The 23,365-nt window shown below is 33.8% G+C and overlaps 1 protein-coding gene across 4 annotated transcripts; it reads left to right on the top strand.

Moving 5' to 3' along the window:
* The first annotated feature begins 227 nt into the window (after positions 1 to 227).
* On the top strand, positions 228 to 21,809 carry ODAM (odontogenic, ameloblast associated). 4 transcript variants are annotated; one of them, XM_074273034.1, is made up of 12 exons: positions 228 to 313; positions 5,658 to 5,723; positions 5,817 to 5,858; positions 6,789 to 6,842; positions 7,462 to 7,689; positions 8,403 to 8,450; positions 11,401 to 11,496; positions 13,915 to 13,977; positions 14,860 to 14,931; positions 17,729 to 17,896; positions 18,136 to 18,205; positions 21,505 to 21,809. In XM_074273034.1, exons 2-11 carry the CDS (start codon positions 5,673 to 5,675, stop codon positions 18,163 to 18,165), a joined length of 852 nt encoding a protein of 283 aa, XP_074129135.1. In that variant the 5' UTR covers positions 228 to 313; positions 5,658 to 5,672; the 3' UTR covers positions 18,166 to 18,205; positions 21,505 to 21,809. The 4 variants fall into 4 exon arrangements, with proteins under 4 accessions (XP_074129135.1, XP_074129133.1, XP_074129132.1 ...); XM_074273032.1 differs by lacking the exon at positions 228 to 313 and adding an exon at positions 5,052 to 5,252 and having other exon boundaries at positions 7,507 to 7,689; XM_074273031.1 differs by lacking the exon at positions 228 to 313 and adding an exon at positions 5,052 to 5,252.
* The last annotated feature ends 1,556 nt before the right edge of the window (positions 21,810 to 23,365 follow it).

The raw sequence follows: 23,365 nt of genomic DNA, 5'->3' as shown, positions 1-23,365 counted from the left end.
TGAACCACATGCTAACAATATAACACAGTTAAAAAACGTCCTATAAGCTATACAAAGGAGACTTGTCCAGATTCATTGAGCAGGAGACATAGAAAGTAAAAATATTAACATGACCAATACAAATGTGTCTAGAGAACCCTAATACTCATCCAAGCCAAGGAAATATGATCTTGTGGAAAGAGCAGTTGGATTTGGAATCTTGGAAAGGGGTTTGTTCTCTGTTCTGGCTTTGAGCAAATTCTTTAATTGCTCAGCTCTTCAAGGCCCATGGCGCTTCTTCTGAGGAAGGAATTACACTAGGAAGGGATGATTTGTAAGTTACATCTAGATTCATAGGAAAAATGTAAATTCCTGGAATGGAAACACATAGGTGTTTTCTAAGTAAATATATAACAACTTTTTAAAATGTAGTAACTGGAATTCACTTATAACTCTTTGGGGAAAACCATCATTTGTGTGTGAGATCAGAAAGAAAGCATTGAAAACTGAGATCCCAATATCTTCTATAATGTACAAATTGACATATATGTGTGTGTATATGTATGTGTGTGTGTATAAGGCAACTTATTAAACAAAAACAATGCCATGCATACAAATTATCATCAATGTCCCTCAGGGTTGAGCCAGGAGTCTGATCCTTGTCTGATCAGTGTTGTAGGCTAGATGGGGGAAGAAACTCTATTAGATGTTATCTTATATCCCAGCCAATCAGAATTCATTGGCTTTAAGAAGTTGCTATTTACTAAGACTACATATTAAGACAGATTGGTGCAAAATATTCTTCCTATTGTCCCTGTTAGGCTCTCCTTCCTTGATATACCTACATCCAAAACCGTGTATGATTCTTTCAACCAATCTCCATATATTTTATCATCTGAGTTAATCCAGTGGATGGAAGTACTTAACTCTTTCCCCTTCATCATCTCATATATTCCATATTTTTCCACCTTCATAAGAATAGTATGTGACACTTTGTCAATAACTTTGCTAAAAGTCTAGGTAAATTATATTCACAGTGTTCTCATCAACTAGTTTAGCAGATGTCTCCAAAAAAGAAAGAAGGCTAATGTGGCAGGACATGATTATGAATTTATGTTGGCTCTCTCTGAATGTTTTTCAACCATATCTTGTCTATAATTTCCCTAGAAAGGAAAGTAGATTGTAAACATTCTCCTTCCCTTTTTGATAATTAGGGCATTTGTCCTGGTCTAAATTGTGCCTCACTTGTGAAGGACTTTTAAAGATTAAACAGAGGAGTTGGTACTTAGTAGCACAAGGAAGCCCCTGGAGTATACTGAGCAAGAGAGCTACATGACCAGATCATCATTTAATGCACTTTAGCAGGGAGAGTTGAATTTTATAGCAGACTGGAAACAGCCTAGAGGCATTTTCCTCTGTGTTGCATAAAGATTCTCCAAAACAATCTTGGACTCAAAAAAGGAAGTTAAATTTCACCAATTCTCTTTTTGATATCAGAGAGAAACTTCTGAAATACTTGTGCCCTATCTTCCACACTGTTGGGTTAAGAGAACAGTTTGGGATGATGAGCAGGATCAGGAGATCATTGTAAACTTCAACATCAAGACTATATGATGATCAATTCTGATGGACGAGGCCCTCTCCAACAATGAGATGAACCAAATCAGTTCCAATAGAGCAGTAATGAACTGAACCAGCTACACCCAGTGAAAGAACCCTGGGAGATGATTATGAACCACTACATAGAATTCCCAATTCCTCTATTTTTGTCTGCCTGCATTTTTGATTTCCTTCACAGGCTAATTGTACACTATATCAAAGTCCAATTCTTTTTGTGCAGCAAAATAACTAATAAATAAATAATATGTGGATATATATACACATATTGTATTTTACATATACTTTAACATATTTAACATGTATTGGTCAACCTGCCATCTGAGGGAAGGAGGGGAAAATTGGAACAAAAAATTTTGCAGCTGTCAATGCTGAAAAATCACCCATGCATATATATTGTAAATAAAAAGCTATTAAAAAAAAAAAAAATTGGGATGGCAGACAATACAAAGATAGTGTCTTGATTTCTGATGCCCCCTGTTGGTAACTGCATAGAACAGAATGAATTCTGAAGTGCACATAGATCTTTGGGAAATTGTTTCTTTATTTTCCCAGAGGTTCATCATAATTTCCCTTTTTTAACTTTTTGAGCTGCATGCTTGCGAAGGAATGATTTTCACATATTTTCTCAAGAAGGAAGTCAGACTTGTTTTTAACAAGTCAGAGTACTGACTTTATGACATGAGAGCCTCTGATAGATACAAAGTGCTCTACTTGGCATTCAAATATGCCTTTATGATCTACTCTTACTTTACTCCTTTCCATTCTTCTTTTACCTTCCTACCCAAGACATACTTTTTGATCCACTGACACCAATCTAATGGCTTTTCCATGAAAAAAAAAAGCATTAAATCTCTTGGTTCGGGGCATTTTTCAGCTTCTCCTCTACTTCTGTCGGACTTTCCCTCCTGTGTTCCAGCTACTCACCTCCCTATTTTCCTTTAAATCCCAACAAAATCTCATATTCCACAGGAAACTTCTTCAACCGCTTTTAATTCCAGTGCCTTCCCTCTGTTAATTATCTCCTGAAAAGTCCAAACTCTCCCATGGCATCTAAGAAATCTCTAGTCATCCTGATCTATATCTTGCCATGGGATCCAGATAGCTCCAGAGGAGAAAGTAAATCTGGTGACTTTTCACAGTCCTCCCCCACTTAAATCCAATTCACCTACATGTCATGGCATCACTTCCATGATGTCATGGTCTTTTTTGAGAATGAAGGAGAAACAACAATTCTATATGTAGCTTTACTTTAAAATAAAGATATTTTTATTTGCATGTTGTCTCTATGGTTAGATTGTGAGCTCCTTGAATGGAGGAACTATCTTTTGTATCTTTTTATAGCCTTTCTTCTAACTTAGTGGCTTGCATAGAGTACGTGCTAAATACATGTTTACTGATGAATAGCATCCCTGACAACAAAGTAGCTTATTGTGGTTTGTTTTTCCCCCTTTGCTCATTTTTCTATTCTACTTCCTGATTTCAGATTGATATCAGGACTGGGTTTTATTCAATTTTCTTGGGCTAGTCCTAATGATCAAGCAACAAACAGAATGCAATCCAAAATAACCAACTTAGACTAGCAGGGAAAACTTCCAGTAGAATCTACACAAAATGTCCACATATAAAGAGATTCCGTGCCTGATAGAGATTTCATCCCAAAGCAGTAAATGCTCTCTATTGTGTGGAAGAAGCACTTATCACATAACCGATTATATTATAATTGAGTATCCTTCTATCTTCTTTTTTGGAAACCCTAGATGAGCCAAAACTTAAACTTTGAGTAAATTATCCCAAGGACACCAGGACTGAAGTGCAATACTTTAAAAAGTATTGGGAGGGCAAGAGTCTACTGTCTCTACTCTTTGTCACAGACTGTCCTGCAGATTTAACCAAGTAGGACTTGGTATGTAAGTATAGAACAGATTGGTAGAGATTAATAGAGAATGGTCACATCACCCCAGCCCCTTGGATCAGTAGCAGTTAGTGTTGTTAGGCCTGAATAGTACCTTAAACCTGATGTAACTTGCCTGGGTGTGAGGAAGTCAGATGTATGTATGACAATTCTTACCAATATACCAGTAATTAGAAGGTGTGGCACATTGCAAAGCAATTATTTAGATGTAGTAGATGCCAGAATTGAAGGCAGCATTTGTCTTAAACCCCAAAAGGAAAGCCCATTCTCAAGTTTATTTATATTTCCTCTGTTTGCCCCAGACCCCATTCTGACTCAACTCTAGCTTGAGAGGTCTGTAACCCAAAGTGAAGTAAATGCATTTATTTAGAAACAAAAAGATAGACTTTAGTTTGAAAATACTTAAAGTAAAAAAAAATTGTATCTATTAAGCATAAGTCAAAAGATTAACAATGCTAAGCCATACATTGAAGCTCAACAGAATGTAATGATCTTTTCTCAGGCCTCTTTCTTCTTGACCTATTTGCTGCAGTGAGCACTACTTACCACCCTTTCTTCTTTGGGATTTTGTGATACGACTCATCTTCCTATATATCCATTCCTTTCCTTCCTCTCCCTTTCCCTCTCTCTCCCTCTCTCCTTTCCTTCCTCTTTCTCTCTTCCTCCCCTCTCTGCCCCTCCCTCTCTCCTTCTCCCTCTCCCTCTCCATCTCCCCACCTCTTCCCTTCCCTTCCCTTGCAGCTAGTAAGTGCTTGAGGCTGGATTTGAACTCAAGTCTTCCTTGCTCCTTTATCTTTCCTCCTTTCCTTCTTTTTCTCTGCTTTCTTCCTTTCCTTCCTCCTTTCCTTCATTTTTTCCTTCTTTCTCTTCTTTCTTTTCTCCCTTTTCCTTCCTTCCATCTTTATTCCTTCCTTCTTTCTATCCTTTCTTCCTTTTTTCTTCCTTTCCTTCCTTCTTTTCATTTTTCTTCCTTCCTCTCTCCCTTCCTTCAATTTGTTAATTTAAAGGAATAATATCTTCAAAGATGACACAAATCATATTAAAAAATCAAAGTACTTAGAAATTATTTGATCTGTGGAACAACATGTTAACCCTGAAGCTCACTAAATCTACTTATTTTTGCCTGGAATTAACATAGATCTGACTTCATAGCATAATCACACTTCTGGTCAGTTAGGAATGGTGACCAATACTCAGTGAGAATCTCTGACGTTCTTTCCACACAAACCCAGAATAATAACCTAGTTATATCCCTTAGACTAAGCCTAACATTATCTGTATCTAAAAGTTCACTAGGATCCATCATTTATTTTAAATAGATCTTTCCCTATCTAACACCATTTTGGTTAATGTGAACATCTCCATTTTTCCTAAGATGCCATATGGGACTTCTATTTTGTTTAACTGTGATGAGTAAATTGAATTCCATTCCTTTTAGAAACAGGGATCACAACAGAGGCAAGTCAGAGAATGATGGTCAGGGCAAAAATCCTATGGGAGATTTTGATGCAAGAGATGAGATCCAGTTAATCCCCAGGAGTTCTAAAAGTGATTATTAGCAAAGCCACTGTCTAAGACCAGCTGAATCACTGAATGGTGGGACAACAATTGGTCTATCTCTGTTAGAGATATGGGTTTAAATGCAAGGGAAGAGATTGCATGTACATATATAGCTGGAAGGGGACAAAAAGTGCAGAATTCAGGAAGGTCTGGATTCTTCTTTGCTGGGACAGGAAGTGAGGTAAGACATAAAATCACTGATTCCATCTAACTGCCCCATGCTAAGTTATTAGGCAAAAGGCAATGTGGTGTGGTGTGTAGGGAACCAGCTGTGCTGTGATGTGAGGAAATCTGAAATTCCAGGAAGACTGGGAATTTACCCTGGCTGTTGTTATTTGTCTTTCATTCTTGAAGAGGACCCTGGCATCAGGGAAATGATTATTATCTGGAATTCCTATTCATCTTGGAAGGAAATTGGTGAATTTGTGTGAAAACATTATGACTAAGAGTAGATTACATGTTCCATGAGGGCAAAGGTTAAATATTGTATATTCTCCAAAACCTTTCATAGTATTCTGTATACAGTAGGTATTTAATAATGTGCATTCTTTGAACTGAACAGAATGAAATTTCTACTACTTTTTAGGTTTTTCTTTTGAAAATGAGAACAGTAATTTTTCTTGGGTTCCTTGGAGTCACCTTTGCAGCCCCAGTAAGTGTCTTTAAAAACATGACTAATTGAGCTGTTTGTCCTTAATAGAGGAATTGTTTGTACTTCAAATAAAACATTTTTCTTTCCTTCTAGTTTATCCCACAGCCTCTTTTGTCTGCAAGCAACAGTAATGAGGTCAGTCTCTGGTGGTGTGATGTTTTAGTCCTTTCTTATGGCACTATATTAGTTCCCCTTAAGTCCTTTGCCAAACCAGTATTGGTCCAGGATTCTGGAAGACGAGTTCAAATAGAGCCTTAGACATTTATAAGTTGTACTTTCCTCAAATATAAAAGTGAGAATAATAACAGTGTTTGGTCATTGTTAAGATCAAAGGAAATGAAATTTGTAAAGCAGTTAGTATGATAAATAAATGCTTCTATCATTAGTGTTGCTACCTTAGAAAATATTTAAAATGAAAGGGAATAGAGGTGAGGTTGTGACAGGCAATAAGAAAGGAGAATAATTCCTGCTCCATTAATATAAGAAATTTTACAAGGAAAGAATGGGTTTTCTAACACTCAAGAAACCTAAGTGATTTATTTTGCATTTCTAGATTTGTTCCTTAAAATATTTCTAGTTTATTCTCTGCTTTTTTGTTTTCAGCTACTTTGTTTTCACCAATAGATGATACTGTTTTCCTTCCTAAAAGCAGTAAGGAAGATACTTTGCATAGAGTAAAAGTTTAATAAGTATTTGGTGCTCCTTTAATCAATAAATCTTTCCCTGGGAGCAATCTCACACTATCACACTAAATAAGGGAGGTGAAGCATAACAGGGTGTGTGTGTGTATGTGTGTTTGTGTGTGGGGGGGGGAGTCTGTGGGTCTGTGTGTGTCTGTATGTGTGTGTATGTGTGTGCAGGGGAGAGAAGGGAAATAATGGACAGATGGACAGTATGCATGTTCAGCACATATCTATTTCCTTGTTTCTATTCCTTAGTTTCATGACTATTTTATAAATTACAACTCCAGTGAGAAATTGCCTCAATCCTAAAACAAAATTATTTTCAATACTGGATTTGTGGTGGCAATTATGTGGTAATCTGTTTTCCAATTTCCTTCTTTAGTTACTGATGGGTCTTAACAATGCCAGGCTTCAGATGCTTCAGCAAAGTTTTCAGGTACAGTTATCTATATAACTGCTTTCAAGGAAAAGCACTCACTTACTTTTTTCTCTACCATCCTTTGTTGAAGACCCTCCTACTGTACAATTCTGTTTCTGAGGGTCCAGATTAGAGGTCCCAACCTTCTTTAATCCTTTTACCCCCTCGACTTAGCAAACCTACCCAAACCAACTATTCAAAATGAAAAGAAATACATTATAAAATTTATCACATAATGCACATAAGAAATGAAATAAAAGAATAAATCGAATTCAAGAGGGCAATATAATTGTTTCCCATAACTCCCTAATAAATTTCTCACACCCCTTGATGGTGGTGGGGGGAGTGAAACCCAGTTTAATAATCCCTCATCTAGATTTTTAAAATAGTAGAAATGATTATTAAAACAATATGGATAATTTTTCTGAAAACAAATGTACTCTTTTGCATGATCACAGCTGATACAAATGGATCTTATTCCATATAAATCAGCTTCTTGGATGAAATATTTGACTTGTGTAGAAGGCTATATTTAAATTTTTGTTGATGTATAAAAGAAAGCTTTTTAACAGTATGTTAATTTCTGTAACTTAAGAGAAATACCAGTTTTATCTCATTCCCACCCTCCCCCCACCAGGCACCAGCAAATCCACTGATTTTCCCTCTCCCTGGAATTCTACAGTCACGGACTCAGACACCTGGACTTTCCCAGATTTCATGGTCGTCCCTAGGTCATTTGGGAGGACTTGTCCCAAATCAGATACCTTTCCCAGGTCAGATTAAGTTGTCTCAGAGAACCCAGGCAATCCAACAGGAACCTTCCCAGCTGCAGACGCTTCAGCAGAACCAGCAGGATCCTTATCAAGTAAGCAAAACTATAATAAATACCATGGGGCTTCTGAGACTTTGTCCCAGGGTGCCAACATCCAGAGTTTTACACAGTGTATAACCAGTGCCCTACGTTACCATCTGTAGAGCCTTGTTCCCATGATACCCTCTCCTAGAACTCAACTTCTCTTCAAAAACTCAGCAATTAGAGGGGGAAAGCTTACACTATCCCAATCTATACCTGTAACCTACCAGCCTGAAAACCATAGATGCTGCCATATTTCCCATCTCAAGTGAATGTGCTCTGGAAGTACAGTAATTCCTGTTTATGACTCTTCAAAGAAGTTTTATTTCTTTGTTACTTCATGAAAAGAGATTCCCCTTGAGTGAAAAAATTAATACAGCTATGTAAAATATGGGTTACTAAGTAGTATTCATCTAGCTAAAATCATCTGAGTAAATGGATGTCTTTATGTAGTTTATTGCAATCTGGAAAAATTATAATTCATGTCAGCTAATATGTGATTCTAGCTCCAAACTGGATGATTAAAAATAAAACATTTTAGAAAAAATTAGTAAACGAAAATCCTGCATGTCAAAAGTGGTCAGTGAGCAGTAAGCATGTAAACTTAAGCTTGTATTTCCTAAATTTTAAGATGAAACTAGGCTTATCCTTCCCCCAAATGTAGAACTCTGCTCTGGCATCCCTGGTCTTTTAATTTTAATTCTTTATTCTTGCTCTTTTGACAGATGATACCCTGCTTCTTTTCATACGGATTGCCCCAAGTCTGGGGACAGGTAGGTAAATAAAAATGTGATTACACTTTGGGGACTAAAAATGCAAATATTCTTCTTACTTCTAGGAAGGAAACTTTTATTAACCATCTTTTATTTGCTAGACATTGTGCTAAATACTTTACAAATATTATCTCATCTGATCCTCACAACAATCCTGGGAGATAGGTACTACTATTATCTCCATTTTACAGTTGAGGAAACTGAAGCAGATGGAATTTAAGTAACTTACCTAGATACATTGCTAGGAAATAGCATAGCTCAGATTTGAATTGAGGTCTTCCTACACCTTTCCAATCTAACCCAAAACAGCGAAAGCTGCAGTTCAATTGGATGGTGTGACATGGAACATGGCAATATTGTTCTTACATATTTTTCAGATGATAAGCTCAAAAATTGCTGCTGGGGGAAGCATAGCCAAAGAGGCCTGATGAAGGCTCACAGGTCACCTTTAATCTAGAAATGGCCATTTTGTGAATCTGGCTTCCCTTAGCTCTGTTCTGGAGCTTTGTCACAGACATTTGGGAGAAATGATGAAAAAAAAAAAAGAGATAAAAAATTTCAAATAATAGCTTTTTATTTTCAAAATACCTACAAAGATAGTTTTCAACATTCACCCTTGCAAAACCTTGTGTTCCAAATTTTTTCTCCCTCTTTCCCTCTTCCCCCTCTTCTATACAGGAAGTAATATAATATATGTTAAACATGTGCAGCTCAGGAGAATAAGCTAGTCATCTGGGATCAAAGTGCTTAAAGAATTTACCAAACATTATCTGACATGTTGAAGTTATTTTTTATTTTCTTTTTAAAATAAATTCCATGATTCTTAAATTGGATCAATTTGTAAGGGATTTAGCACATGATGTCCAGTAAGTTGCACATAGTAGGTGCTTCCCTTTCTTGCCTTCCTTCCCCTTCCATTTGGATCTGATTTTGTGTGTTAATTTCAGACAGCCCAAAATACAAGAGAACAAGAAAAACGAGAACCATCCATGAAACCTAACATAGCTCCATCCAAATCTATTGAGCTTGGTGCTTAATATGAGTTAACAAAACAAAATAAATTTAGGCAAACCAATTTGAGCATAAAGGAAAAGTCTAATGCAAGGGAAAGTGTGCTGGAGATGAAGTCAGGGAATATGAATTGAAATCCTGCTTCATATACTTGCATTTATGTGTGTGAGACTTGAGTCACTTTAAGGCAATCTCTTTATATCTAAGCCTTAACTTTTTCATCAATAAAATAGGTATAATATTACTTGAGATATCTTCTTTAGAAAGTGGTTGTTATAGAAATGTTTTGAGGTTTACAAACATGAGCTGTGATTATTCCATCTTGTCTTAGAAGTTGTAGTCTCCAGTCATATGAAGATTGTTATTAATGCAGCTACATAGCACTAGGTCCAAAGTCAGGAAGATATGAGTTTGAAATCCACCTCAGATCCTTACTAGACGTGAGACCCTGTTCATGTCACTTAACATTAGTTTGCCTCAGTTTTCCCATCTGTTAAATGGAAATAATAATTGCACCTATATCCTAGGATATGAGGATCAAATTAAATTATATTTATAAAGCATTTGGAAAAGTATTTGTAAAATGCTATGCAAATGTTACTAGTAATTGTTATTATTATTGCATATTACTACCCTTTATATACAGTCCTGTCCAGTCAGGCTATCTTTATATTGTTCCTTTTTCTTCCTCTTCTCACTGTGTGTTTTCATTGCTTGCCCCCATTGCCTGAAATGCACTCCTGCCTCACTTCAAGACTACTTAATTTCCTTCAAAATTCATGTTATTTGCTACCTTCTATAGGAGTTCTTTCCTGTTCCTTCTTCCTAGCAGTTAGTGTCTATATACAAATTATCTTGTATATAAATACATAATAAAATAATAATAGCATTTATATAGCAATTTACAAATATTATCTTATTTGATCCTCACAATAACTTTGGAAGATAGGTATGATTATTATCTTCCTTTTGCAGATGAGGAAACTAAGACAGAGAGAAGTGAAGTGGCTTTACCAGTATCTGAAGCTAGATTTGAGCTCAGGTCTTCTTGACTCCAGGTCAATGCTCACTGCAGTATATTATCTAGATGTTTGGATATATATATATATATACTAGTCTCCTAGTCTCCTCTGGATAAATTGGAAATTCTGAGGGCAGGACTAGTTTTTTTTGTTGTTGTTTCTTTTCCCAGTGACTAGTGCATAAAGGGTACTTATTAAATGCATGTAGATTTGTTGATAGAAAACCCTTACCCAAGCAAGCAGAAAGGTAATGCTTCCTCCAGGCTTATATGTCATCCTTTCCCACAAAGCCTCAGAGGACATTATATCACCAACAGTACCATTTTCCAACCAGGTAACTTAGTCTGGTGAAGGAATCTTAACCTCAAGAAAATTAAATAGTCCCACCCTGCAACCACCACCAGCACCACCTCATTCCAATAAAATTAAATGGCTGAATCAGAGTAAAATTTGTAGCTCTTACCTCTGAAGCTCTCTCCCTTCCTCTAACCATGAATCTTCTACCTTCCAGAACAGGGTTTTCTTTGACTTTATACTCAAGTATTGACTATTTTGTCAATACTTGAGGATTCATTGAGCTGCTTTCCATGCTGTTGATTTTATTATAGGAGATGTGGAATGGCAAACTATTCAGGTAATGGTTACCTGAACCAACTCCCTCATTTTTACAGAGGAGGAAACTAAGGCACAGAGACATGATATCCTTGATCAGAGTGCAAGTAAGCGAATGGCCTGGTCTCCTCTGGTATAATCTGACCTTCTCTTGAGGTTTTTGGTTTAATCATCTTTCTCTTGCAACTCACCAGCTCCACCCTAAATGTGTAATCCCTAAAGTGTATCTTTACTTTTGCTATCAAAAGATTATGTTTGGATTTGTTAATCTTCTAATTATAATGTGTTTGTTCTCTTCCAAATAGACGGTTCAATACTATCCAATTTGTGTGTATGGACCACAGGATCTGCCACCCCAGTTCTTCCCTCTACAAGCAGAACAGCCACAACCACAGGAGCAGGTATTGCAGCCAGTGTCTTTTTTATTCTGAATACTCCCATTTGGAACCAGAGTATACAATAAGAGCCTGGTGGAAGGGTTTACCCATCACGTATTTGATTTAAAACTTAATAGACGAAGACATGGCAATATTGTTAGGCAACTGGACCTATATTTTAATTCTTCCTTACACATTTACTACATGTGTGATCTTGAGCAGGTTTCCTCATTTGTAAAATGAAGAAGCTGGACTCACTGGCTTCTGAGATCCCTGTAAAGCTAAGGGAACCAGAACTGTTAACTATTCCATTATTTGGATAGGTCTAGTAGAGAAGGGTCCCAAAGATGTGCCATGAATATGGATGATGTTTAGAAGGGAAGTCTCAAATCAATATTCTAAATGGGCTATCCTTGCATATGTTAGATTCCCAACATCTTCTTACTGAATCAATGGCAATTTTTTTTAACTTGGTAAGAATTAATCTCTGAATACAACATTCCTAAGTAGTAAGATCCTTTTAGGCCAACTTTATGAAACATTTTTTTAAAATCTCTCACTCCTCTAATTAGAACTAAGAACAGGAAATAATTGGAACCATTCCCATTTAGTTGATAGAAATTCCATCTGCACTCTTTGTCTCTCAACTGTTCTGTAAAGAAAAACCATCTCTCCAGATTCTTTTCTCTCCTCATATACCTATATACCTTATGCACAAAATATATTGTCAAGGGAAAGAAAACTAGATTATGTGCTTCCAAAATGTTCTATCTACTCTGACCCAGTGATTGTAAACTAGAAGAGGTAATTTCTTTCATATTAGTCATTGTTGTCATACTTACCAATAGTCTTCAAAACCCTCAGCCAATTAGGAGAACTTCTGATTAAAATTAAATAGAATTCTAGGTGAATTCCAGCCCTAAAACATTAGGTCCATCTTTGAAACCCCCATTTTTCAAATTGTTCAAATGGTCCGGGTAGAGATAGATTCCTCTCACCAGATAGCTGAAGGTGGGTGACTTCCAATCAAACCACTTTTGCAGTAGAAAGAGCTGAAGGCTTTCAGTCCACCTTCTGGTCTATTCCATCATTAATTTTTCATCAATTAGAATTGATTTCACCTGTCAGGGGCACCCACTTTTTCAAATGTATAAAGCATCCAATCATCTCCATGGTTGGTTTTTTGATTACCCAGATATACCACTGATCACTAATTTATTAATTATTTTAGGCCAATTAATATATTGATGTTAATTACCCAGAACAGACTTCAAATCACAATATAGTATTATAGTACATAAATACATACATGTTTGTGTGTATTTATGTAGGCATGTGTATACTTTATGGGACGAAAATAAAACACTTAAGCATAGCACCTCTGACTTCATCTTGTATCCCTGTATATCCAGGGAGGACTCTACTCCCTCTTCACCTTCATTTCTTAAAATCCTTAGTCTCTAAAACTCATTTCAAAATGTTATCTCCTATATGAAATCTTTCTTGATGCCCCCCCAAATACCTTGTAAGTAAGTTTCCTTGTAACTGGTGGCAATGTTACTAACAATGAAGAAATGGATCTGGGAAATATTTTAGAGATAGAATCAATGAGACTTACTCATTGTTTTGATCTAACATATGAGGAAGAGGAAAAAAGACAGAGACCAAAAGTTTTAAACCTAAGTGACAGGTTAGATAGTAAAGGGTTGTGCCAGAGATAGAAACGAAGAAGTGAAAAAGAAAGAATAAGCTTAGGAAGAAATAAAATATGCTTTACATCCATTTTAATATTTGTGCAAAAGTTGAATAATGCAAAATTAATGAATCTCTCAAAACTGACAGATTCCATCTTATACTGACTTTGGATGCATTACTCAACAAGCAGGACTTGTAAGTGTAAATTACATTTTTATTTCAATAAAGCAACTTTTGGTGGTGATTGCTCCATATTCTAGTAATTTAGTTAGTATATTAATCTCAAAAAAATAATATTTCTTTATTGCTAAGTACAAATCTAGTTTGTGACTTGGCTCCAAAGCCAATAGTTGGTTCCTATCCTCTCTCATTGTGTATCTCTGGTTTAGTTCTGATTTTGTGGAATAAGATTAATGCTTCAGATGTGAATTGAGAAACAAATATAATTGTTGGCTTTTGAGCATGAAGCCTTAGTGGAGTCAAGTGAGTCAAAAATTCAAAGGACAACTTCTCAGGTCACTAGTAGAGCCTTTGAAGAACCTTTGAAATCTCTCACCTTTTCAAGGGACAGTTCAGGCTTTTCAACAGCTTCTAGGAAAAATACATATAGGTAGCTGGCATTTCCTGTAATTTGGGAAATGACAACAGTTGTTATAATAGTTATAATAAGGCCTATGATTAATTATTATTAATTAAATATTAAGGCATAATAACTGATATTGTCATTCTCCATCTTTCACAACACAGGCTGAACCTTTGCTAATTTCAGAGGCAGATAACAATAGAAAATCAACTTCCATTGACCTGAAGGCCAGTATTATGGTTGGAATTTTGTCCTATTCATCAATAAATAAATATTTATTAAGTACCTACTATGTGCCAGACACTGTGTTAAGCACTGGGGTCACAAAAAGAAGCAAAAGACAGTTTGAGGATAGGAAATTTGGAGAGTGCTAAAAACACTGTCCCAGGGCATGATTCCTTTTGTAGTTACCTACTTAATGCTAGTCTTTGGCTGCTTAATCTAGAAGCAAAAATAGTTAGAACTTCAATAAAGTCCCCCTCTCAAAAAACAAACAAACAAAAAAAACATTTCCCAGTTTATCCATGTCTGGAAATAGATTCCTCAGTTCCTCAAAGTGTACTCAAATTCTACTAAAACAGTCTATTTCATTATTCCTAATGGCAAAATGAAATATTCCATTCCATTCATATACTACAATGTGCTTAGCTATTTATCAGTAGGAGAACACTGCCTTAGTTTGGACCTATTGAGGTCCTCTTTCAAAGAAATTTTCTTTTTTGTTTTTTCTTGGCATTACACGAGCATTACACCAAAACTTCTTCTCAGTGACCCATTCTCTGTGTCTTTTTCTTAACATTCTGTGCTAGAGATTCAGGGGAATCTCAAGAAGTAGAAACAAAGTCTTGAAATTCCCCTTGATATGAAGAACTATTCCAGTAAATTTACTTTCAACTATAAATTGATACTTTGCAAAGCCAAAGATTTCATTCATTTGGGGTTTTAGGCAAATATTTTGGGAGGAAAAGGCAGAGATTTAAATTACCTGGGATGGCAAGGTCTTACTGGTAAGAAGGTCATTTTTATTTTTAAACACCAATATGTTAAATATAATTATTTTTAGAATCAATATCTCAATGATATCTAATCAAGTTTCTATGATTCTGCAGGTATCACCTGCAGGACAACAGCAGATGAATTTTGATCTGTTAAGAGGGGATATTCCTGAAAGCCCTGGGATGGTAAGGATGTTCAGAGAATTTTTCCAGTTTGAAAGTCACATGCATATTACATGATTATTTAAAGGTAACAATAAAAATAATCTGTATTTATATAGTACTTTAAGATTTTCAAAGCACTATCTTCACTTCAACATTATGAAGTCTAAAGAATACATATAGTTTTATAGATGAGGAAATAGAGGTTCATAGAGATGATATAATTTCCCTAATATCACAGAGGGAGGAATGAAGGAAGGAAGGGAAGGAAAGAAGGAAGGGAAGGAAGGGAAGGAAAGAAGGAAGGGAAGGAAAAGAAGGAAGGGAAGGAAAGGAAGGAAGGAAGGAAGGAAGGAAGGAAGGAAGGAAGGAAGGAAGGAAGGAAGGAAGGAAGGAAGGAAGGAAGGAAGGAAGGAAGGAAGGAAGGAAGGAAGGAAGGAAGGAAAGGAAGGAAGGAAGGAAGGAAGGGAAGGAAGGAAGGAAGGGAAGGAAGGAAGGAAGGAAGGAAGGGAAGGAAGGAAGGAAGGAAGGAAGGAAGGAAGGAAGGAAGGAAGGATGTAAACATTTGTTAAACATGTACTATGTGCCATATACTTTACAAATATTATCCCATTTCATCCTCACAATCCTTTGAGTAAGCACGATTATTATCCCTATTTTATAGTGGAAGAAATTGAAGTAGGCAAAAGTTAAATGATTTGCCCAGGGTTATATAGCTAGGAAAGTGAGGTCAAATTTGAACATGTCTTCCTGACTCCAGGCTCAGGGCTTTATGTACTATGTCATATTTAGGTGGCACTATAATACACAGACTACAGAGCCTAGAGTTAGGAAGACATGAGTTCAAATACAGCCTATATCCACTTATTAGATATATGACCCTGAGCAAGTCATTTCATCTGTTTGCCTCAGTTTACTTAACTATAAAATGAAGATAACAATAACATCTACATCCCAGGGTTGTATTGGTGATCAAATGATATAATAATTGCAAAGCACTTAGCACAATGCCTGGCACACAATAAGCAATATATAAATGTCAGTTATTCTTATTATTTTCATAAATTGACTTCAGCAATATTGTAATTTTTATTATATTAGCATGGCTAAGCTATAAGCACTTCATATTTCTTTAGTTATTTGAGTTGTTCTTTATTTCCTTGATGAACATTTTATAATTTTATTCTAATAGAATGCATTTTAATGAATTAATTGCCAGATATTTCATGTATTTTTAGTTACTCTGAATGGGAATCTTTTTTCCCTATTCTTTCTTCTAGATTTTGTTATTGCTATGTAGAAGTACTTTTTATATTAGTGGATTTATTTTATACCCTAACTTCAGTGAAGCTATTAAATTATCTCTATGGATTTCTTTGCAGTACTGATTCTATAGGATTTTTCTAGGTAAAAGATCACATCAACAGTAAAAAGGGATCATTCTGCTAATTGTTAGTTTAATTCTAGATATTATTACATGATCTATTCTGATGCCCAACTTTTCTATTTAAAAAAAATAATTTTGATAATTTTTATTTTTTTAATTTAGTTTGATATTGGTAATTACTTCTTCCTTCTTGTTTTTTATTTTCATTTTTTTTTCTTGGGATTTTTGACCTTTTGTTCCCCCATATGAATTTTGTTATTATTTTCTCCTTGATCTATATTGAATCTTTTAAATATATACCTTTACCATTTTTGCTAACATTTTACTTGATAATTTTGTGTAAATATGTATTAGGGATGTTGGCCTTTTCTTTTTATGCTTTATCTCTCCCAGGTTTGGATGTCAAAACTATAGTTTCATAGACCAAATCTGCTAAAAATCTCTTCTTTTCTTATTTTTGCCAACAATTTGTATAATATTGGAATTAGTTATCCTTTGAATGTTTAGCTGGGTTCTATTTATTTTTCTTAGTTTGAGGTATTTAAATTTTCTATTTCTTATTCTTTTCACTTTTCCATTTTATATGTTGATAAATATTAACTCATTTCATTTAAAATATCAGTTTGCTACCTTAAAATTGGACAAAATAATCTTTAAAATCTTAAATTCTTCATTTTTGTGAATCATTTTTTCTATTTTTATTTTGGCAATTTGGTTTTCCTCTTTTTAAAAAACAGATTAGTTAACAGTTTATTTTACTAATTAAAAGAATCAGGATTTTATCTTATTTTTCCTTTTGGTAAAGCAATTGGGGCTATCTATGTAACTTGCCCAGGATCACAAAGCTAAGAAATATTAAATATCTGAAACTAGATTTGAACTCAAGTCTTCTTGACTCCAAGGCCAGTACTTTGTCCACTGCACCATATAGATGCTCCAAAACTTTAAAAATGTAAAAGAATTTTTTTTCATTTTCAATTTTGTTAGTTACATTTTTAATTTTCAGAATTTTTATTTTTCTTTAATGAAGCTTTATTTATTGCTTTTCTGTTTTTTTATAAAGTGTATGCCTGAGTCATTAATATGTTCCTTCTCTTTTGTTGATGAAAGTGTTTTAGAGATCAATTTCTACAAGACTGCTTTGTATGCATCACAAAATTATTTTGTTTCACTATCATTTTAATTAAACTATCTATTGTTTCTGTGATTTATGCAGGGAATTTTCAAGAACAGACTTTGGTCATGTTTCTATTCATATACAAGGCAACAAATGGTGCATATGCATATGCAAAATTTTGTCTACAACCTTAGGAGTTGAGGTGTACACTGTTATGTATTCTCATGAAGGCAATTTATTCCATTTTTGTATCCCTTCTAGTTTAACCCATATGGCATCACTATCTACCTTGCTATTCTAACTGTTACCCTCTTTAGCCAATAGAAAACATTCTGCCATATCCCCAAAGGGACATAGTGAACCTCGGATATCCCTATGCTGAAATTTTCATGCCTTCCTATACTTCTAAACATCAAGCAGCCAATATTTTGGCTCCTGCTACAGATACAGACAATATCATTCCAGTGGAACTCGTGGAAGAAAAGGTAAATTAATCAAAAGATTTTTTTTTCTCAAATCAGAAATTAAATTTCTACTGTTGATTATAAAAAGAAAAGAAAAATAAAATATATGGGTCTTGGTCATGATCATATGTGTGTAGTAAATAAAGATTTACTGAGGATTGGAAAAGTTGATATTAATTTCCTGTTAATAAACCAGTTAAAATACTATCCAATCAGAATTCAAACATTGCTTACAATGAATGCTCTTCTTCTGTCATCAGATCAATCCTGACATGCTGAAGGAACCATAAAGAACTCTCTTCTTATGGAACAAAGTTATTTTGAAGAAAGGTAAAAAAGCTAAAAAATTATTTTTTTTCCCTAAACTATGTGCATTGAATCCCACAAGTCAAAGGAAATACAAAAACTCAATGAAAGCATCAGTGAAGTGAAGTACTTTTGCCAAAACAATTGTGGGAAATGAATTAATGGCCAAAAGCTTTAAGTTTTGTAGGGAGCTATGTGGTTCAGTGATTATAGCACTGGCCTAGAGAGACAAGTACCTGAGTTCAAACTTGATCTTACAAATTTACTAGCTGCATGACCTTGGTCATATCTCTTAAAACCAATTGCCTAAAAAAAAAAAAAGACTCTAACTTTTGGCTACCAACATGCTCCTTGATGAAAATCACCACATTCTTAGTAAAACATCTCTTGGTAAAAACATTTTCTTAGTAAAACACCTCTTGGTAGCAATTTGATATGTTACAGTTAGCAAGATGGTTTTCCTATTTTATTCATTCCAAAGGGGAAGGAGAATGATTCACATGTTACTTCACAAAATTATTTCTTTCTATATTTAATATTTATGAGTATTTAGACAATATACAGGTCCCCAAGTACACATAAAAAGGAATGTATAATTTTAACATGAATTAAGACAAGATTTATCTCAGACTAAAAGCATGAAAATTACTGTCATAATTAGTCAGCTTGCTTAAAATAACGAGGTAATAGATTTAGATTGGGAAGGAACTTTGGAGCCCATTTAGTAATGGGAATTCCCTTGTTTTTACAGAAAAAGAAACTGAGACCAGGAGAGGGAAAACAATTTGTCCAAAGTCATACAATTAGTAAGTGATAAAACTTTCAAATGAAATCTAGACCTCTCTCTCCCAACAACTTCCAAAGAGTACAAGAAGTACTCTTCTTACTCTATTCAGGAATTTTTTTCCTCCTCAATAAAATGAGTTAGATAGTTTCAAGTCTCAAAGTGGCAGAGTATTGGGTCTGGAGTCAGAAATACCTGAATTTAAACTTAGTCTCAAACTAGCTGTGTAACTTTGAGCAAATCACAACCGCTGTTTGTGGGGATTATTTACCATTACCTTTGTAATGTACCTTTGTACCTACAATTGTATAATGGGATAATAATAATACCCACCTCCCCACGTCATAATGAGGATAAAATGAGATGAATCTGTAAAGTGCTTGGCCCAATGCCTGGCACATAGATACTAGTTGTTATTATTATTATTTCCAATTCTAAAATTATATGATTTTTAGAAAATGCTTTTTCTATTGACTAGCCCATGGTTATTCCTACCAAAGACCACACATCCTTTCTATGACTTGAGAGTATTTTTTTATCTTTATTTATCTATCTTCATAGATACAGAGAAATTTATATTTCTATATTTGTTCATTCAAATGAATTTTATTATTTTGCCTATTTATATTAAATATCTCCCTTGCAATTTGCATATATGCACTATGCATATAGCACTAAGTCTATAAATTATATATATAGTAAATTATATATACATACATATATAAACTGTAGTATTAAAATCTATAAACTAATTTAATTAGTATCTTTATTTTTATTTTATAAACTTGATTCTGCCATAACACTAAATCATAAATACTAAAACAGTTGTTTAATCATTCTTTGTTTCCTCTAAGAGGCTATTTATAATTATATCTATATACATCTTGAGTGTTCCTTAAATTATTGAATCCAAAATGTTCTATGCATTTTACAATTATTTTCAACAGAAACTCCTCTATTATTTTTATCTAAATTTTTAAATTCCTATTTAGAATTCAATTGATTTTTATGGGTTAATTTTTGTATCTTATTTTATTGAAACTATTAGTTACTTCAATTCATTACTTTGATAATTCTCTTGCATTTTCTAGGAATAGTTATGTCTATTCCTTGATTATAATTAGATATTTAATTTATTTCTGTTATTTTATTGTCATGATTGATATTTTTAAAACTATGTTAAATGTCATGGGGGAAAAGGGAATATCCTTGCTTTACTCATGTATTTATTAAGAATGTTTCTAAAGCTTCTCCTTTGTGTATACACACAAACTTATATATATATATATATACACATATGTTGTATCAGTATCCACACATAACATATAGTATACATGTTATATATACATGTATATATTTTAAAGAGTCATTTATGTCTCTTCTTTTGCCTGATCTTTTTAGCATGCACCTTGGCAAAGGATTCTTCTGCATCTATTATTTACTTATTTTGTGTATAGTTTTATTTTAATTACTGATGTGCTATCCCTCACCTCTCCACTTTGAGAATATAAAATCTTTGAACATGGGAATTTCTCACATTTCTCCTTGTGTTTACTAGCACCAACATGGTGCCAAAGTTCAGAATAGGATCCCCCCCAAATGCTTGTTGACTAATTAGTTGAAAAAAAAGAAGAAAGGAAAACTTGTGTGGCTCACCTAAGTATACAATCCAATTTGCCAATGGAAAAACCATCCATCTAAAATGTTTTTCAAACGACAGTTACTTTTTTCAAAATGCCAAAGCTTAAGGTCACTATTTGCCCATCAAAATTTCCACCTTACTTTAACTCTCATTTTTGTAACATACATCTATTCATCACAAGGTAGCATCACATATTTTACTTGAAATCCTTACCATAATCCTGGATTCAGTAGCAGCTCAGCTTTCATCAGATAATGAATATGTTTGACCTTTAATTTCTTACCTTCCAAAAGGAAACATTTGTTAGCGATTTCTGGTATTTTTCATAAAATATACAACTGTCAGAACAAAAATATTTAGTAACCCTTTTCCTCTGTCATTGTATTATTATAGAAAAAGTCATTCATTAAAATTGATTTCTTTTTCCTATGGGAAGGCAAATTTATCACAAATTTTTGCCTTGATTTTTCATTTCAATTTTCTCTACCACTAAATCATATTATCAGTTATGGTCAATAAGACATAAATTTTGGAAAAACCTATGAATAATTAATTCCAGGCATTTTAATGACAATACTATGTCTAACAATAAATGTGAATTATCTGCTACCAAACTAAGAGTAACCTAGTTATTTATCAACATTATCTTTCTGTGACAATGGTTTGTACAACTCTTGATACGACATATTATCATCAGTTTGGAAAAAGTAGAATATAAAAATAGTCTTCCTTAGCATTCCTAAAAACAAAAAATTCTATGAGCAATAAAAAGTTTTCTTGAACTAAATTTCAGATTCTATTATACTCAGTCATCCCTCTCAGTAAAGTATCCTATGAAACATTCAGTTTAGTGAAACAATTAACTAAAAGTAACTATGTCATGTCTTTACTTCACAGCTCCTCCATAGAATCAGGATATGACTCAACAGATGTTATAGATTACTTTGTATTTCAGTTTTCCTCTCTCCAAAAATAATTATCCCTGGCTCACCAAGACAAAAGAAGGATTGAGAAGATATTGTCAATGATAATTCTTCAAATAAAAGACTTTCTACGAAGATTAGATGGCATGACTCACTACTAGAGCCTTATCAAAAAAAGACATGATCAAAACTTTCAACTAGAAGAATAAGAAACATTTCATCATAATATTTCTCTATAATGAAGTCTTTTGAAATAAAATCTACTGTATATTTATTTTACATGTAGTCAAGTTCAAACTTAATTCTACATACATATGCTTTCAAAATGTTCTGTATTCCTTACAGAAGTAAAATTATCTTACCATGTGTTTCATTTTTAGACTTTTATTTAGATCCTCCATGCTTAACACTTTTATAAAATATATTTCACACTCCTAAATTTACTTTTTTGCACATAGCTATTATCATAAATTAAATACCATTTTGTAAGCAAAATACAGTAAATAAAATCTAGCCATGAAAACTGTCTTTATGAAAACTGAATATTAAAAAAAACTGAATATTGGAAATAAAAACTCTTATTACCACTAAATACTTGTCATATAATAGAATAAAAGTTCATTTTCTTTTTAAATGGCTTTTCTGACAGCATTGTCAAGCCTGAAGATAAACATGAGGAATTATCTTTATTATACTCAACAAGTATACTGTGTTGAACTAGATAAACTAAAGAATTTTTTCGATAATTTTTTAAAAATCTACTCTAAACTTGTCTTTCACTTTTCCCCAGACAGATTAATCATTTTAATGCATAGTTCCAATCAAGGCAGGCAATGTATGCAAAATATTTTACAAAAATTAAAGTGCTATATAAATGTAAATTGAATTGATGTTTGTGATATTTTTCTGTTCTTCTTTCTCTCTTCCTCCTCACCATAGATCTTTCTCTCAACTCAAAATGAAATTTGTATGGAACTTTGAAGACATCTCTTGTTGCATCTATCTACCATAGATCATGGGGAACCAAGTTTCTGGATTGTCATTAATATTATTTTATATCTATTGATAAAAATTACAGTTTGGCATAAATTAGATTTAGACCAACACCTTATAACAAATTCACAATAAGCTCAAAATTAATGTGGCATAAAAATAAAGCCACTTCTCTCTCTCTCTCTCTCTCTCTCTCTCTCTCTCTCTCTCTCTCTCTCTCACACACACACACACACACACACACACACACACACACACACACACACACAAACACACAAAGATAGCAACACATGGGATATTTTTGTTGATTTATAGGATTTTTCTTTATTGGCATAAAATTTCATATAATGTACTTAATAACATCAACAAACATGAACGTTTTAATATACAAAAGTCAGAAAAATGTCTACTTTCTGATCCGCCTCCCATTATGCGGGATTCACTGTAAAATTCACTGTATATTCACTTAATTCATATTATATAGCATTATGTATAATTCACATTCATTGTTATGACTGTTAGTTGTGTTTTTCCTTTCAACATACAGAATTATATTTTTCTCTCTTTGTTCAAATTATTTCATTATTTCATTTCATTCAATTATTCATTTATCCTCTCACCATTCATATCAGGGGGAAAAGATGGAGAAAGAAAAGAAATAGGATCCACACAAGTAATAAATCTATTTCAAAGTTTAAAACATATATTATGTTATTTCCTCTGTAAAAATTAGAAATTCAGGAAAATAATCTCAAGTAATAGAATCTCAGGAATAAACCCTAACAGTTTATCATTGGGCTAAATTTCAAGAAGTTATTTAGACAAATAGTCTCCCTGCCTTT

Source organism: Sminthopsis crassicaudata, chromosome 6 (assembly GCF_048593235.1).
Source record: "Sminthopsis crassicaudata isolate SCR6 chromosome 6, ASM4859323v1, whole genome shotgun sequence".
NCBI lineage: Eukaryota > Metazoa > Chordata > Mammalia > Dasyuromorphia > Dasyuridae > Sminthopsis > Sminthopsis crassicaudata.
Note: the sequence above shows the minus strand (reverse complement) of the source record. Positions and strands in the feature narration are given on the sequence as shown.

Excerpts from the sequence above, each read along its gene's own strand:
- ODAM (XM_074273031.1), top strand. The coding sequence starts at position 5,142 with ATGGGTTTAAATGCAAGGGAAGAGATTGCATGTACATATATAGCTGGA. Across the intron at positions 5,724-5,816 it reads GAGTCACCTTTGCAGCCCCA|TTTATCCCACAGCCTCTTTT; the intron begins GTAAGTGTCTTT and ends CTTTCCTTCTAG. Across the intron at positions 6,843-7,461 it reads TGCTTCAGCAAAGTTTTCAG|GCACCAGCAAATCCACTGAT; the intron begins GTACAGTTATCT and ends TCCCCCCACCAG.